This window comes from Sinohyriopsis cumingii, chromosome 14 (genome assembly GCF_028554795.1).
Source record: "Sinohyriopsis cumingii isolate HCF-2022 chromosome 14, ASM2855479v2, whole genome shotgun sequence".
Taxonomy (NCBI): domain Eukaryota; kingdom Metazoa; phylum Mollusca; class Bivalvia; order Unionida; family Unionidae; genus Sinohyriopsis; species Sinohyriopsis cumingii.
The window spans coordinates 26,853,111-26,871,656 of NC_142974.1; the positions used below are offsets into that span (position 1 = coordinate 26,853,111).

The 18,546-nt window shown below is 33.9% G+C and overlaps 1 protein-coding gene across 1 annotated transcript in view; it reads left to right on the top strand.

Annotated features, from left to right (window-relative positions):
• Window positions 1-18,546, top strand: part of LOC149783473 (MAM and LDL-receptor class A domain-containing protein 2-like) — a 173,174-nt gene that overhangs the window by 24,778 nt on the left and 129,850 nt on the right. Inside the window, exons 20-32 of the mRNA XM_089931714.1 lie at window positions 883-1,105; window positions 1,679-1,867; window positions 2,636-3,004; window positions 3,367-3,450; window positions 3,961-4,263; window positions 4,625-4,738; window positions 7,968-8,054; window positions 10,275-10,601; window positions 12,190-12,333; window positions 12,832-12,975; window positions 14,654-14,989; window positions 15,862-15,996; window positions 18,162-18,305. Coding sequence (XP_089787840.1) covers window positions 883-1,105; window positions 1,679-1,867; window positions 2,636-3,004; window positions 3,367-3,450; window positions 3,961-4,263; window positions 4,625-4,738; window positions 7,968-8,054; window positions 10,275-10,601; window positions 12,190-12,333; window positions 12,832-12,975; window positions 14,654-14,989; window positions 15,862-15,996; window positions 18,162-18,305 — 2,599 coding nt within the window. The remainder of the gene's footprint in view (window positions 1-882; window positions 1,106-1,678; window positions 1,868-2,635; window positions 3,005-3,366; window positions 3,451-3,960; window positions 4,264-4,624; window positions 4,739-7,967; window positions 8,055-10,274; window positions 10,602-12,189; window positions 12,334-12,831; window positions 12,976-14,653; window positions 14,990-15,861; window positions 15,997-18,161; window positions 18,306-18,546) is intronic.

The window sequence follows — 18,546 nt, forward strand, 5'->3', positions numbered from 1 at the left end:
TGAACACACTCCTATCGAGTGTGTCAATTTCAGCCACGTGAGAAAGATGAATTGTAACGGTACTTACACAATGAAGCTGGATGAAGACGTACCGCCAGAGAATGTCTCAGACGTTTTAATGGAATTATACAATAAATGTTCACTATGTTTCTATGGCAAACTCCATGATCTAATTTGTATAAATTCCACAGGATTTAGACATCACTACATTTTATATTGTATTTTATTGTACTTTATGTTTACCTTTATTTGAATGGGTTTCCAAATATTCGCGTTATATGTTTTTGCACCTCCATAACATTAGCTATGATTGGTACCATATAGCCGTTAAAGTGCCGAAGTGTCGCACAATTCTACTATATTATTATTTTACCCACGATCATCTTAAGTACGGGATGAAATCTATCAATTTTATCGTGAAATGTATTGCTTACTATGGTTTCAGCTGGTTACAATTAACAACCCTGTGATAATTAGATTAGATTTACTTTCAGTAAATAGATGTATTCTAATAAGACTTTAAGAAATCCCTAAACGGCTGCAATCATATTTGACAGAAAATACTGAGAAAACTGAAACGTTGTAGAAAGTCGTTATATTTATTCGCTATAAATCTCAGCAAATTAATTTGTATGCAAGTTATTTGACCTCAGAACGTATATTTTAAATTATCAATACAAATTATATTTGAAATTAAATTACTTTATTCCATGTTCGCATTACTAACGTCCGAGTTCCAAAAGCATTGGTTTTGAAATGTAATATTAATAAGCATGCCATCTATATTTCTAACTAGTGAGCATATTGAAATCCGTCAAGAAAATACAATGGATGCAAATAATTGTAATTTAGAATATTCATAGCATTTGTTTACAATGTCAGGTTCTCCTACGAGGAAAGGTTGAGAACAGCACAAAATTAGAAGAAAACCTGGTCACTTTAAATTCTTTCGTAGACGAGGATGAACTTGTTTGCATAAATCTCCCAGATGTGGTTGGCACAATGAACGTTGTATTTCAAGCAAAGAAAGGTGACAATGAAATAAAGCAAACCACGGCATCAGCTTCCATAACCAATGTAAATCTCCTAGAAGGACAATGCCCAGGTAATGATTTTTGTACAAAAATACATCGTTTGGAACAGGGCGAACCGTACTAGAAGCATATTATGGACATTAATGAGCAAAGAATCACACTTGGGGTTTCGTTGCAAGATACAGTAAGATTTTCAATAAAGAGTTTTCTTCCTAGTAAAGAAATTCAAAACAAAAGAAAGGAGAACTATATAGAGAATAACCTGAAGCTGTACTTATTTGATGCCTATCTAATAATATATCACCTTTCATTCGATCTTGTCTCAGGAAATGACTGATTTGCGTTGCTTAAGCAGGCGTTGCTTCCACAATGAAACGAAATGTCATCATGGTTTTTAGAGATTTTGATTGACATGGTAACTCCAAATTTTCAATGATGGGACGAACCGATAATGTGATAGAAAAACAAGTTAGGTAAGTTAAAATTTTAAAATTGGATGTTTTCGGGTGCAGTACAGACGACCACTGTACTTGATCACAAATGCTGTCCCGGTTTTGACGTGTAATTTCAAAGAATTATTTTTGAATTTCTTGACGAAATTTTAACACCACTTATTCAAAGTAATATCATTTTTGTTTTTACAGATACCCTTGATTTACGTAACTGTACTTTCGAAGCTGATTATGTTCTGTGCGGAATAGTAGTTTCCACTCCAGGACCATCTATATGTGATACAGCAGCATATAGATGGACGAGGCATTCTGGACCAACGTTGACCGAAGGCGCAGGTCCTAGTACCGATCATACAACCGAAATATATGGAAAGAGTTTTAGTATGTTAAAGACATTGGAATTTTGACGTTGTAAAGCATTCAAAGACCGTATTTTTACAAAATATCTCTCATCTTACACGTTTATATTCTTTGACCAGCATACTCTCTTTTTGTTTAGTAAGAACGAATCCACTTGAACAGCCGAAGTTATCATTTCTCGTCCATATAGCGATCAAGAGACATTTATTACTCTTTCACTGTATTTAGATCTCGAACCAACATATCTGAATATAGCATGTACTTATTCCACAGTTACTAATCCTCAATTTTTGTCACGAAGTTATAAATATTGCACACAACTACGATCTGAATCTACAGATAAAGATATTCAAAATGTTGATCAGATATCTATTAAATAGGCTTCATTTGACGGAAGAAGGACCAAAATCAGCCAGAACATTTGGCGTAGTGAGTAAAGAAACAGAACACCATACAAAAATAATGTTATTAAACGCTTAGTTCTGTATTATATGCGATTTTGTTCTGTTTTAGTCTTATTACTACTACTTCGACTACTACTACGACTACTCCTGATATTTATTTTATGATATTTGTTATTAGTATTGTCGTAGTGTATATAAGTGATCATGAAAATAGCAGTTGTATGAACAGATAAAGTACATATTATCAAATAAATATTATTAGGGACATTATTGCTACTTTCATGATTACTCGATATTATTATTGAAATTATTACTATTATTATTAATGTTGGTTGTCCTGTCATAGTTATCAAACACTTTCTTCTTTTATAATTTATTTTATTAGCTGATAGTGGGCTAAAAGCTGTTGGATATTACATGTATGCCGATGCGTCTTTCGGAAACCAGGGTGACGCAACTACTCTACAGCTCAAAGAATTTACTGTTGGTAATTTCTGCTCACTGGAATTTTTCTACCACACGAGAGGAAGTTCAGACTCCAATCTGATAGTAATCGAGACAATTCGGAGACAGACAAACCTGTTTAGATCCAGGAATGTTGACGTCTGGATTCCAGGATGCATAATGTTGAAGAATGATTGCAATCTGGACAATAATTATACAAGAATTATCCAGTTCCAGGCTCAAAGGGGTGCAACACCATATGGTGACATAGCTATTGATGACATTAGTTTGTCCCATGAGCCGTGTCCTGGTAATTAATCTGTGCTATTCTTATATTCTAATAAAAACAAATCAGTTATTTCAATCGTATAATGGGATAAACGCTCATTTCCGTGAACCTAATTTGTTTTCTTGGTAACCAATTAGATTGAAATACCTTTAACTTTAAACACTCGCACCGTGAAAACTTACTGGTGTTAATTTGAACGATTTAGACAATCCATTTATACTTGCATGTGGTTTTGTAAATTTCGTAAGAGTTGGTAGTTTTCAGATATGATTGTTTCTTTTTTCTATTTTGTCTTTTGGAAATATGATCATAGATAATCATACAATTTTGTGAGGTATTCACAACGGTGATCGTTTTTTTATCTGACTTGTTTTATTTTGCAGAACATAATATCGCCTGTGATTTTGAAGACAGCATGTGTGGTTATGTAGGTGAACCGGGCTGGGTGTGGATCAGGTCTTCAAATGGTAAATATCACAATGTCCAAAGAAAAGTGGTTCATCGTTAAACGAGAAAAAAATATACGCCAATGTGGTAATTGAGAGTCTTTGTGCAGAACTCAGTATTGTTAGCATTGGTTTACTTCAGGCATGCAAAAGACATGTTTGGCATTGGCATGACTCAGAAATACAGTATAAACAGGATTAGAATCAAATTTAATTGCACTTCAGACGCTATGTTTTAAATAATACATATGTCAACAAGGAATAAACAAATGTCTTTATATCTAAATCAAATCCTTCGATTTTTATAGGCATGTAAGCCTGGTAAATCGAGTCATGACTATATATATGTGTGTGTGTGTGTGTGTGTGTGTGTGTACACGAGTAAGGAACAGTTTGTGTCAGAACCAACTTAAACATCTAAAATTAGGAAACTATCTCATGATTTTCGTTTAAACACAACGAAACCGTTACCGTTACATCTGGAAAACATTCGTGCAAAAATGCGTTAACCAGGGAAATATATTTTTACAGGCAGTTATATGAGAACGGAAGAGTTGTCATCGAAGCTTGTATTTCCACCTATTCGAGGTCCCTCCTGCATTTCCCTCTTCTATTCAGCGACTGATTTACGTTCAATCATGAATCCGACGAACTTAAGTCTGCATATTGGCGGATATGAATATCCGCTTCAAGTAGATGGTATACGCAGAATGATTAATGTTCTTATCACGTCTGAGATGTCATACCTGGAAATGTACATTGCAAGTGAAATGTACATCAGCAGCGTCTTCTTGCTGCATAACATAACTTACAGCTCCACTTGTCGGCCACTTGGTAAGCATTTACCTGTAAAGTCGTAACCAAGGTGTACGTTATAATCAGTCCTTATTCAAATCTGTAATAAATAGTGCTGCTATTTGGTTATGCTTAAAATTATGCACAATACCAGCTTTTTTGAGAAGACACTACATTCCTTTAATCAAAGCTATTAGTATAACTGTTGAAGAAAACTTTTGATGTACAAAACTATACAGGTGTCTCGCTCTTTAACGGAAATTGGCTTTTGTTCTGATCTCCCATTCTAGATATAAAACTATTTTATGTACGATGTTTACTTCATAATGGTTCTTTGTTTGGAACATGTACAGCTTGCATATATATGTATACCAAACACAAAATGTAATCCTTCTTCCAGAATGTCAGGCGGGAGACTTTAGCTGTCAAAACTATTGCATATACGACAGTCAGGTTTGTGATGGACAGATAAATGACTGCGAGAATGGAGAGGATGAGAATGAAATTACGTGTCGTAAGTAACCTTATTATTAGCAGTTACATAAAATATATTTAGACATGACGTATTTTCATAATTATTAGAACCTAATAGTTTCTGGGTTAATTCAGCCTGACTATAAGTGACCTTTATTAGCTGTGTTTCGGTTTTAATCAATGCAATTAATACACATTCCATTATTCATATTATAAATGGGCTGCATTATATAAAAATAATATATTTATGAAAGACACTGATAATTTAACAGCTGTGCAATTACATTCTTTTAAAACGCTTTTCTTGGTCATATTATTCTATACCAGCAAGAACTGATATAATAGATATGAACAGGACAAAACTGGTTTCATAACTACCCAAGACGAATTAAGCTCTAACTAGTAATCTGAATGCAATTACAAAACAGACTTGATAAGATAAGCAATAAATACAAAATAACGCGCTGAATGAATAAAGCTTCGTCACGATATGTGGAATGCAACATTTGCACTATATCTAGTAGGCCTACAGTTTATGCATTTTCATGTCGGTTTAATGTCTGAGAAACCAGCAACCTAGCTGCAATTTACATATTAAAGTAGGAGCAATATTGCGGTCTAATTTCTTTATATAATGCGGAGGTATCTGCAGATTTTATCCCAGATAATTCGTGCTTGTATATTAGGAATACTAACAGTAACAATACTAGTAATACTAGCATGTGCGACAAAGACACTTGTCACAGGATGAGGCCGGGTTTGGACTGGATTAGGGAAGACACCAAAAGCAATTGCGTTTACAAGATGTTTATTTATAAACGCAATTTAAATATTAACAAATCTGACACCATTATAAATCAAAAGGAAAAATATAAAGTTCCTAACATGGAACTATTAACAACACTTAACTCAACGAGAAAAAACTATAACATGAATTTAACAAATGGAATTTCAAACAAACGTGAATTAAGTCCTATCACCGATCAACAGCATAAAAGTATTTGATCTACACCCCAATATAAACAAACTTGAATGTATCGTTCATACAACGATATTGAAATGTATGCAAATTTGAATGTATCGATCATATGACGATATTGAATTGCATGTAAATTTGAATGTGTCGTTCAAATAACGATTTTGAAATGCATGTAATTATGAGCCTATCGATCGTAAACCGATATTTAAATAGGAATGAATGAAATTATGAACCTATCGATCGTTCATATAACGATAGGAATGAATGAAATTATGAACCTATCGATCGTTCACATAACGATATTGCAATAGGAACGAAAATTTGCTGAGATAGCAATAGTGGAAATAACATGAAACACTATATGTAACTATCGTGGTGCCCATTTGACGTCCAAGATGAAACTCCGGTTCCACTCGCTCTAGTCAACGGCCAGAGAAGCACCCACGCATTGTCCGCTCCTCTCAGTCTGTTGAAGGATCCCTCGAGAGCCCTCACATCAATCACAGACCCGATAGTCGCGAAGCCCTGGTCCCTCGCATCGAGAAAACCAGTACACTCTTACGGTCCAACGTCACCATAACACAGCGTATACGTCACACGAAACCACACAGAGTTATGTGACTCCACATCAAACGATGTATAAGGTATGGCAGGCATGTATAAGGCAGCTCTACAGCTGGTGACTCCACATCAAACGATATACAAGGCATTTCATAAGGCAACTAAACTTATAACAACTAAACTGTGTAGTACGTATGACACGGATAAGTACTTCTTCATTGATATATGTTGCGCATGCGCGCACATGAATTCGTTACCCATTACATTAATCGTTCAATGCATGCAGCGTATAATTAAATATCACTTTGTCTGTTCAGTAACAACAGATAGCTAACTCGAACCAGACTAAAGTATTTATAATATGGCGTTGTATAACCTAGGTATTGACTCTCTGTAGAATTTAGAATAAATTATAAAACATCTAAAGTATGAAACAATTCTGTCATATAAAACGAATAGTAATAAAGAATACTTAAATTTCATTACCTCTACAGCTGGAGATTTGCTCCCGTAAAGGAGTAAACCTGACAAGACTCGGCGTAATGTAATTTGGTTATAGAGAATTTGCTCTATATGTACACTAGCTGTGACAGATATGCGCAGTTAGGTACTTAGGTTTCACGCTGCAGGCAATTTGCTCGTGCAGCAAGGTTTGAGTTTCGTTCAGGATTTCGAAATAACTAGAGCCGAAAAAAAACATACCACCCTCGGGTGACGCTGTACGCGGCAACGAAACCCGAGTACATTTTTGACAATATATACATATTGATATAACTCACACAATTTCGTGACAACACTAGTAGATCTCAATGTGTGGGAAAATACGTGTTCTGCAACTAAACGTATGTACAACTACTATACCACCCAATAATATCTTTGAAGGTTTCTACCATTGCATTTTTCGATTTCTCAGACAACTGAAGACCACACTCTTACATACGAATACAAACTTACATTCTCTGTTTTGCACGTTCTATTTGGAACATGTATGTTCAGTTTCTCGTTCGTCACTGAGCAAAATAATGTGTTGCCCTATATCATATGTTGACTAGGTTTCCTAACTGTTAGAGCGAAGGGGGCCTAATGCGCAAGTATGGTATTTGCTTGTGTTTGGGCTTAACTATGCATGGGTTAGGATGCATCTAAAGTTATTCGGTCTGCTGTTGGTTATTTACTACAATAATGGTTGGGGGTTGACTTCAATATCACTCAAGATTCCACAAGGGACCAGTACTTTTGAATGATTTGACCTACTTTTGGGTTGCGTACATGATAAGTTAAATATCTGGTTCCAATTACCTTTTCATTTTCCCCTATGTACATTTTATCTCAATAACGTGCATTTTCTGTTTGAACTGTTTGATTCACCGTCTATGTTGCCTCCGCTCACTAGCTGTTTAAACACTTAACTAAGGGCTTTTTAATGTATGTTTCGAATGTCTTTATTTGACACATTGGTTACATGTTCTACAACTTATCCATGACACATGCGATGTATTCCTGGAACTAATGATAGATAGATAGATAGATAGATAGATAGATAGATAGATAGATAGATAGATAGATAGATAGGACAGACAGATAGATAGGACAGATAGATAGATATGATAGATAGATAGATAGATAGATAGATAGATATGTATATTTATTTATATACGCATACATGCTTATTAATACGTTATTTTACTTAACAGTTCTAAAGAAACTAAAAAAATTCAAATCGTTTCAGCTATCGAGGTATCTTGTGATTTTAACCGAAGATACATGTGCGGCTATTCATTTTTCATGGTGTATCCCGTTGTAGAAAATGACACAGGTAGGAATTCAAAATTCAGAATTCCATCTTTATTTCCTCCTTGATGGATATGTATAACAGATAAATGGTATATACACTAGAATGACAAGGACAAGACGAGTAATTACATATATCAATCACAAACTGGTACATATAACCATAAATGAGATATATACATTACATATTGATACATATATAAATATGAATATATTTTACATTTGGAATTCTGATAGCGTTTTTCTACCATTAAAATGAATCATTTTTATATTCTCTGACTCAGTATATTATGAGGTACACGATACAATTATCAAATTCGAGAACTAGCTTAGATAGGAAATCAAAAGTTATGATCAAGTATATAGCTACGTAATCAATGCTGTGCAGTCAATTTATCCGTTAGGCGACCTAGCGGGATACTTTTGAGTTCATTCATTTATTTGTCGTTGTTCCGTTAGTCATTAAACGTCACAAACACACATTCTTATAAGTTATAGCTTTCATGTGGAAAATATAGCAGCTGACAACATATAATTTATGTCAACTTCTGGGTTATTCGGTCCACAGCTGTATGGTAATTTCTTTCCTAACCAGTGCTGAACAAATTCTCCTTCAAATATGTTATGAACATATTCACCAAGTACAATATCAAAATCTGTGATAATCTGCGACCAAACTGGATCCCTCATTCTTTGGGTTTTTCAACACGAGATAAGAATATAAGCAATAACATAAGTACACGCTATATTTCAATCTTGGCAATTACGAAGTGTCATACTGTATGGCGTAACCAGTAAACTTTGACCACTTTATGCTCTTTGTCTGGATTAATGGAATGATACGTATTGTGGAATCTTTGAAAAGATGGATCATTAACGCATATATGCTTAAAGCGATTATCCTCATTAAATTATGATGTTCCATAAAATGTGTTTCCTTTCCTCCTTAGCGGGAATGTCTTTTGTCTGTACAAAACTATAGATAAAGTCTTTCAAGTCGTATTCGTGTGGAATTATATATATATATATATATATATATATATATATATATATATATATATATATATATATATATATATATATATGTATATATATATATATATATATATATATATATATATATATATATATATATATATATATATATATATCGGAAAAAGACCTATGTGTTTCATACAGTCATTCCTGCAAAGAAAGTTATACAATCTCATTAAGAATATTCTTTAAGACAACGTAATCTCAGGTATATGACATAGTTTGCGTAGGGAAAATAGTTTTCCTTTATCAATTACAGGCGCAATTCGGTTCAGCCCAAGCATGCTTTCTCTTATTACTGATCTGATCTTACGAGAAAATTATTGAATGTGCTTAACATATTGATGAGAAATGCATCTAATATTTTAATACCTTTCGATTCAATCTTTGACCATACCACGCAACCATGAAACCTCTGTTGGAATAACATTTTTACTTATAACTGAATTGCAGTACTTAAGGTTTTAATTTACATTCAGTTTTTCAAATCCCTGTAAGGAATTATATTGATTTGCTATCCTAAGTACATGCTTTTTTCACTTTTGCTACGGAGCTCATGTTGCCGCTCTATGTGATACCTACGTGCTGCCCGATTTATTGTTGCGAGGTTTTGAAAATTAAGGAAAATTGGAAATTTTATGCTATATGGATGTTGCGAAATAAGGCATGTTCCAAGAAAGTCGACATGCATTATTATATATGTACACATTAAATCTTTTGCACATTCGTTCATCCAGTTTCAAATGCCAAAATGACAGCTGATAGTGTTTTACGTCATACGGTTGGGGAGTAGCATTTGCCCACTAATGCGGTTTTCAACCTTTGTTCAGTAAATAAGTTCAACCCGACAAATCCAAATTAGAACACAACAGGTTGACGCTATGTTACTCCATAAAATTACGACATATCTGTGTTTAAATCGACAAATTTTGCTGTTATACAAAGGTATACTTGGTAATTATAGACGTAGTCGTTCCATTGTGCGAAGAAATAATGTTTACAATGTATAACACTTCTTGTTTATGTCCTATCGCACATTTATTATAACAAGTGGCTTGAAATACATCTGTATATTGGTAAATCAAATGAGACTAACATATATGACGCTTCTGGTAGAATATTGCAGTCCTGACTTAATTCAAGCCATCCTTATCGTCATGAATCAGAAGGATCATAAATATGTCTTAATGAAAACACTCTTTGATTGCAGATACACCCAACACCTATATAAGATTTAGAAGTACAAATCAACTTGCTTACGCTGAAAGTCCAGCCAGACGTTACAGCGGAAAGTCTTGTATACGCTACAGATATTACCAAGAGGGTGTAGGATGGCACAGAGTGGCAGCAAACTTTTCCAGTTTCTTATCAGACATAGTCCTGTTCAGTGATTATCTGAAGGCAAAACAATGGACAAAAGTGCAAGTTAATTTACCTACGGGAGAGTACAGTACTGTCTTTGAATTCAACACGGATTCTTCTTCCTCTGAAGCACGAATAGATGATGTGAATATTCTGGATGGACCATGCGAAAATAGTGCGTTATAAATAAAACAAGATAAAGAAAACTTTATGAATTAAATAGTATTACCAAGATAATTCTAAACTGTGTTATTTGTGTACTGGAAAACAAAATAAAATAATAGTAGATTACATATACATAACGGGAGATGATATCCGTTGATTCTGCAGATGCACGCTTGATTACACTAGGCAGAAATAGTATTTGATACAAATAATAGTACCTGACAGGATAGAAAAGTTTTATTTCTTATTCTGCGGAGATTGGAACCTAGGTCCGCAAGGAAACAGCATCATCGCCTTATTTGCAAGTAATGGTTTATGGACTGATGTCTGCTGGCATATATATATATATATATATATATATATATATATATATATATATATATATATATATATATATATATATATATATATATATAGATAGATAGATAGATAGATAGATATAGATATATATAATGCAAATCATATGGCTAATAACAGTCTTTTCAAGTGCAATGGATCCAACAAGTGATCACGTGTGTCAGGGACTGATTAAGATAAATGCAATAAACTGACAACGAACAGTACAATCTTAGAATCTAACTAGCCTGAGCGCTTTCGACTCTTAATGAGTCTTTTCAAAGTCAAGCAAAAACCATAGACACGACAAACATATAAAACACAAAAACCGTTGTGTTTGCAAAACTTTACATGGCTGTTTCTACAGGAACTAAACCTTAAATCCTCCATGTTTCAACTAGCTTATTTCAACCCTTTGCGGATGCTGGAAAACACTCTCATTGACCTAGAAAATCGACGACACCTAGCTCATCGATTTTTAGGTTAATAAGAGTATTTTCCAGCATCCGCAACGTGTTGAAGGGCGAGACATATGCATCACATTTACAGCAATTTACGACATGGATGTGAACATTAAAATATATATGCTGACACAATGTGCAGCTCTCACGTCAGTTAAAGCAGCATGATACGCAGTCATGTAAACCTCCGCATACAAGACAAAGAAATCCTTGGAATTGTTATCGTTATTGCTAATGCTTTTCGTAACACTTAAGGACATCTGTTTACTAATGAAGTAACAGTGCAATGTTCAAATTAAATCAACATCAAAGCTACAACAGCAGAAACATAAAGAACCACAATATATCAAAACTAATATCTATCTTCTCTACAGATAACAGAGAAGCTAGTGCTATTGCTATTTTAAGATTCCTTTGTAATTAATGATGATAACAGATAACACAATTTTGTTTTAAATTGTGTGCTGCCATGCAATATAAAATTTGTTTCTCAAAGAAAGAAATATAACTCACAATTCTTTGAGTTATGTAGGCCTATATTATATATCATTTAAGGAAAATTTTAAAAATTATTTTGTTCTTATACTTTTCTATATATTAAAACTACATCAGATGCATGCCTGAGTTTAGAAACTAATAAATGTATAACAAATTCTTGATTAAATGGATACATATGTTAAACTGTATTGTGCAACATCATAATTTCAGATAAGTAATAAAATCCATATATGCTATGATGGTTCAAGTATGCGAATATCTTCATACATATAATGCCTTTTCTTTCTTCTCTATAATTTTCAGACTCAATCTCGTGCAACAATGAAACAGAGTTTGAATGCAGTATATCGCTTTGGAATGAGGATATAATTGTCATATGTTTGTCACGTGATCTGAGATGCGATAGTAAAATTGACTGTCGTGGAGGAACTGATGAACTAGAATGTCGTAAGATTAATGTCCTGAATATAAAGCGTTTAGTCATTTGAGCTTAATTGTCTTAGTGAAGTGCCATTTAAGAACTTTTTGTCATGTAGAAGTTAAAAAGTGACTCATCGTAGCACTCTTATGTAACATCAAATACAGTTGAAGTCGTCCAAATCATAAACATGTTATTGTCTTATTTTGTTTGTTGTCCACAACAATATCTTGTCACTGCAAACAAAATTAAATATAGCAGGTGCTGTCAGACAAATTGATGTTTGGATTGCGTATCAGTGTAGAAAGATACAACAGATCAAACACGGGTGATAAAAGAATTTGTATCGTAAGTAAGTTAGTGTATTAATGTTTGCTTGAAGCCGTGCTGAAAAGACGTTTTGAAGATATAAACTTTATGTATCCATATACTTATTTGAAGCACACACCTACACTGGTAGCTCTCGATACAAGTAAATTCCTTATAAAATCAGAAAGTGACGTTAACCTTTTTTTTGTACGTTGCAGCTTTAAACGTAACTTGTAATTTTGAGGACGGTCTTTGTGGATACTACGACAAAAGTGAAAACTACAACTATGGATGGAGAAGAGAGAAAGCACCCTATGTGATGGGTACTACTAGTCTTTATGACCAAATGTTCGACTCGACTGGTGAGTATACTGTAATTAATATAACTATTTTCGAATTTTAGTTACACTATTACATTTTGCTATCTAAAAAATGTTCTCAAACTGGTCAGTTCAATACACCAGTCATAGAAGGGTATAAGTGGTCAATTATAGTATGTATACATGTTAACGCCATTGCAGGAGTTTATATGTATTTTGCCTTCTCATTTGTTCCTATAGCTCATGTATTTCTTATTTATGTACTTTCTTAATTACTTGTTTGATATGTATCAGATCGCACGTTCCTTATATTTATTAGGACAAGATATTGCATACGATTTGCTAAGTTACTGTAGCCATCATAGCGGACTCATGAATCATATCTCTTCATTGAGAATGGAGTTCTTAAAGTAAATGTCTTCAGAACTACTCGACATTTAATATAGATATAACCTTCTGAATCAAAGACAGACAACACGCAGAGGTCGGTAATATGCACAATACTAATTCTGTCCCGGCAAAGAGATATGCACTGAGGCCTTTATTATGTTAATGAGAGAACTCCCAAATAGGCTCTTTCTCATATGGAATGATGAATTGCATATATAGCAGTCCAACCTAATTAACAGGCCTGTGTTTGCTCTTATGTCTTTATATCTACGAAGATACTAATGTGTCCTGTAAAAAGTGGTTTATGATAAATGATGTTCTGAGGTAACAAAAGGTTAATACTGTAAACTACATCAATATTCAATAGATAAATGTAAGATTCCTCGTGGTTATTTTGTCATTTTATTCTACTGTAATTACAAATGACTTCTAAAAATAAACTTTAATTCAAACGATAAACTAAATTTGTTTTGTGCTAAGCATTTGTGTGAGCAACGAAAACAAGAGGGGCAATAAGACCACGAAGAAAGTGAAAAAGACTTATTGGCCATAAATACTTATTTGTACTATGCAAAATTGCACGATCAATTCAGTGTATAAATTTATATATATGACATATTTGAAAAGAAAGATATATTGTAAATGAACTGCCAAAATGCTCTAAAATAACTAAGATTCGAGACAAATGACACACTTAGTAGATCATCTGAACTATTTGTCAGTCCTAGAAAATATAATGCAGCTATCTGGTAAAAGATAGCAGTTATTGAAATATTAAAACTATTTAAGACAGCACTGATATCGCATAAGTGACACAGTTCATATATATTCCTTTAATTCATATATGAATAATTTCGTACAAGGTTTTAAATATTCCTGATACCTTTGCCAAAATTTGAATATAAATTGTAATACGGTTATCTCCCTTCGTGTAGGCAAGCCTTTCCTTCAAGGGTTTTTATTCCCTATTGTGGAAGACGTGGATACATATGAATACTTTGCCATTTTCGCCGTTTTTACTTCTGTGTAGTTCATAATGTCTTTGCTTTTGGTTTTTCAACCTCACGTGGACATTGTTTTGTGACAGTTTTAAAATTATCTTAGACAATATGCGACATATACGGTGATTGCACTTGATAGGACTTGTATTGACTATACGATATATATATATATATATATATATATATATATATATATATATATATATATATATATATAGAGAGAGAGAGAGAGAGAGAGAGAGAGAGAGAGAGAGAACCACGCAGCTACTTTCACTGTTGAATGTTTTCAAAGCAATTAGTTAAAGCAAAATATGTTGTTCACTTTGCAGGCTCATTCATGGTGGTTGGGTCGATCGATTCATTCTCAAGCAATACTGATGAACTACTAACGCCAAATTTTACTAGCTACAGCTATGTTTGCAGATTGAATTTTTCCATTGCCTACTACGTTGACTATTATATGAACATGTACATAAACCTATACAATAAAGATGGCTATGTAGAACAGCAAGCTAATATATACAGTAGCCAACAAAGAGCGGTTACCTGGCAAGAGAGGTCACTGATTATACCCATGGGTCAATATCATATTGGATTCCACGCCAGTGGTTGGGGATTTGTTCTTGCTCTTGATGATGTGCACATCTCTGAATGTACGTCAAAGTGTAAGTAAACGTACTTTTGAGAAAGCCTTTCATCGTGTAATAGTTTATTTTTTTAAATGCTAGCAGCAACACCTTCGAATTTAGAAAGTCTTAATAGTTTCACATACATGAACGGCTGTAAGTAACGTATCTCCCCTACTGATGTAGTTTAAGACAGATTTTCGAGCAAATGGATGACCAGAAAGGAGAAGAAAGAAATTACAAATATGAGAGTACATCTTAGCTGCCGCGCGTCGTGTAAAAGGTGGGTCTGCGGTCGGGTTGATTTTTTTTTTATTTGACAATTCATCACACGTGAACTTATCATATGCTGAGCCAGAGTACTTTTTCACAAATGTTCCACATTTCCTTAGATTAAATTACGTTCGACAGAGTAATGACTAATGCTTTGCCATATCGAAATTATAAATGAAGGTTCCATTATTTCAGAATGATGTTAACTGAATATACAAGTACAATTGTAGCACACGTACATTTATAATCAAATATTCTCCAATATCAATGTTCACAATTGGTTCTGTCAGAACAATTTTATCACACATATGTCGTAGATTAACTATATAGCAAAATGTAGTTCTATAAAGATACGTTGCTTTCTTACATGTAAAGTTAATTTGAGAACTGTGCATTATATATATATATATATATATATATATATATATATATATATATATATATATATATATCGCCATGTTTTTGTTTACCATTAATCTGCAACCTGCGTGTGCAAAACTAATTTAATTAATACTTGATATAATTGGTTGCGGATGTGTTAAAATATGATCAGTTTAATTCCTATTACAATGAGATTGTTGTTTTAGCAATTAAAACTGATATATAAAGTGCATATTGATGTTAAACCTTTTCGACAGCCTCTTGCGACGTAGATACAGAATTTCAGTGTCAAATCTCGACTGACAATGGAGTTATGAATGTTTGCCTGCACATAAGCGCCAAATGTGACCTATACAATGATTGTTTGGATGGAGTAGACGAAGATAATTGCTGTAAGTTGGTTTCATTAAATGAATGATTTTAAGTTCTGCCTATGCAGGAATTATTATCCATTGAGCTGTATGTATATATTTAACGGTAGGTAGAGTATATTATAATGTTTGTATGCTGACCATTTGTTGACGCTACTCTACACTGACTTCATTACATTTGGTACTCGGTTTCTCATGATACATATAGTTATAAATACTGTCAAAAATAAACCTGTGTTTATAAGTTCGACTCCTTTGAAATTTGAAGGTAAGTGTACCTGTATCTTTGGCATATTGTTCTGTAAAAGTAACTTCGTTTGGAATTTATGAACTCTAATTTTCTTTTGTACCATCAATTAATATTAAAACTGAATGAAAGTGTTTTCCAATATTTCATTCAGATCTAGCGTTCAGTTTCAAATATGTGGCCAATTAATTTCATATATATAGATAATACTATCTTACGGGTTAGAGAATTTTTAATTCGTACACTACGGAGATTCGAAACTAGGTCCGCTAGTAAACGGCACCCAACGTTTTGTTTGCACACACGAGACGATATTCCCTCACGACTAAGCACACATTATCGACTGAACCACATTGAATGTGTGTTTCTGTTCTGCCTTTGATTGTTCGTGACCATAGTGTGGGATACATGTGAATTATTTAATTGACACTCTCAAAAGGCAATAGGTAATATCACGTTCATTTCATTTTGAGTGATGCAATTAGTTTGTGATTGCAGTTGACAGTGTAGCTGAAATTGCAGTACTATTTATCGGCGTGTAACCAAGTTTTAGAACCCATAACATGGATTTGCTTAATTAAGAAAGTACATTTGGTGGTAAACAAGATGCAAAATTGTAACACTTTTTGCCTTTCGTATTAGCAGCTAAAGCAGAAGTGTTTATGCCTTGTCACTTGCATGAATGTTGTATGTACTTCAGCTATGTAATAACATGTATGGCTTCTACCTTGAGTCTGAACATTGTAACAAAAGAGTTAACTAGGAAAATTGCAAAGCAGCTTGCGTGTTAACAGTTCATTCAGCCGATGGAAATAAGTATTCATCGTCCTGGCTTATTGGCTTTTATGCCCTTATTATTTCATAAACACGTTCAGTTTCCTCGAATATAGTACTCCGATTCATAAAGGTCTACGTCTAGGATAGTTATGTGGGAGCCCATAACCTCAATATCCTTATCTATCCTATTTGTCAGATCACAGAGAGCACTGACATTAGTCATTTTTACGAAAAGTTACGTACATTTCTCCTAAATACATGTATAAATGAATAGAATGTTGCTTTCACATTTGTTGTTGACATTGCGAATATCACATTCATATGTTTGCTGGTTTGAAAGTTAATATGTAACTCGGCAATCTCGTCCACATCATTCACTCAATCATCTGAACATTCAAATAGGCGAAAAATCTCTGTTCATTCAGCAAACAAATCTAACAAAATAAACGCTAATAAGATTGATACATTAGCGTACATTGTTTACAACTAAAGTAGTTCCTGGGGGCCCCGATGGCCGAGTTGTCTAAAGAGCTCACCGTTACGGATCGCTGCCATCTCACCTCTGCCTGCGTCGGTTCGAGTCTCGGATTCGGCCAATATGGGTATATGAGAAAGCTTGTCAGTAGCTTCTCGTGGGCCGCTGGGACTTTCGTGGGTTTTCCCGGTTTATTCCTCCACCAGTTATACTGGCCGCCATGTATATATTTTCTGGTGCTGAGAAATGGCTCAATCTCTACAACAACAACAAAATAGTTCCTAATGCAGGATACTTTTTCTGGACACGTGTTGTGCAATATGAAACAGTTCACTGTGGAGCATTACTGCACAATTCGGACACTGTAAAGTTAATGGGGAACAGAATAGCATCTGATAATAACATATATCTTACATATTCAGAAATACTAATTTCTTATCTTTTGACAAATGTTGTCTAATTATTTATGTGAACATATCCATTAAAATCGACTGCTTACTCAGTTCATGCTCTATTGCTTTGATAACGAAGCTTGTTGTCCTTATTTATACACGTTGAATGTTTTCAATGTCCATAGGATTGTTTCATATATAAAAATAATATTGAATTGTGATACAAATACGCCAACAAGATTTTTGTTTTCAATCAAAAATTATGACTTCAACTACATCATCTTGATTTTCGCAGTGTCAAATGTTACGTGTGATTTTGATGACGGATTGTGTGGGTATAACAACAGGAGGAAAAACTACCTAAATGCATGGAGAGGAGAAAAGGCTCCCTATATGATGGGTAATACCAATCTCCATGATCCGAAATATGGCTTGAATGGTAAGTATAAATAAATGAAGTACGTGATTCACGATATTAATCCGTGTCAGTGTTACAGTTTTATGACGCTAAGGTGGTCTCAGCTGATTCATAAAGCTATTAACATCACGTGTAATCATTAGGATATTCAACTGCATGGAATTTTCTTATTGTTCCATGTGTAACCCGGTATAGGTTTCATTTTACTGCAGAAAGTTTAAGTATGTATCGCACTTTGCGGTGAATCAAAACCGACGTCAGC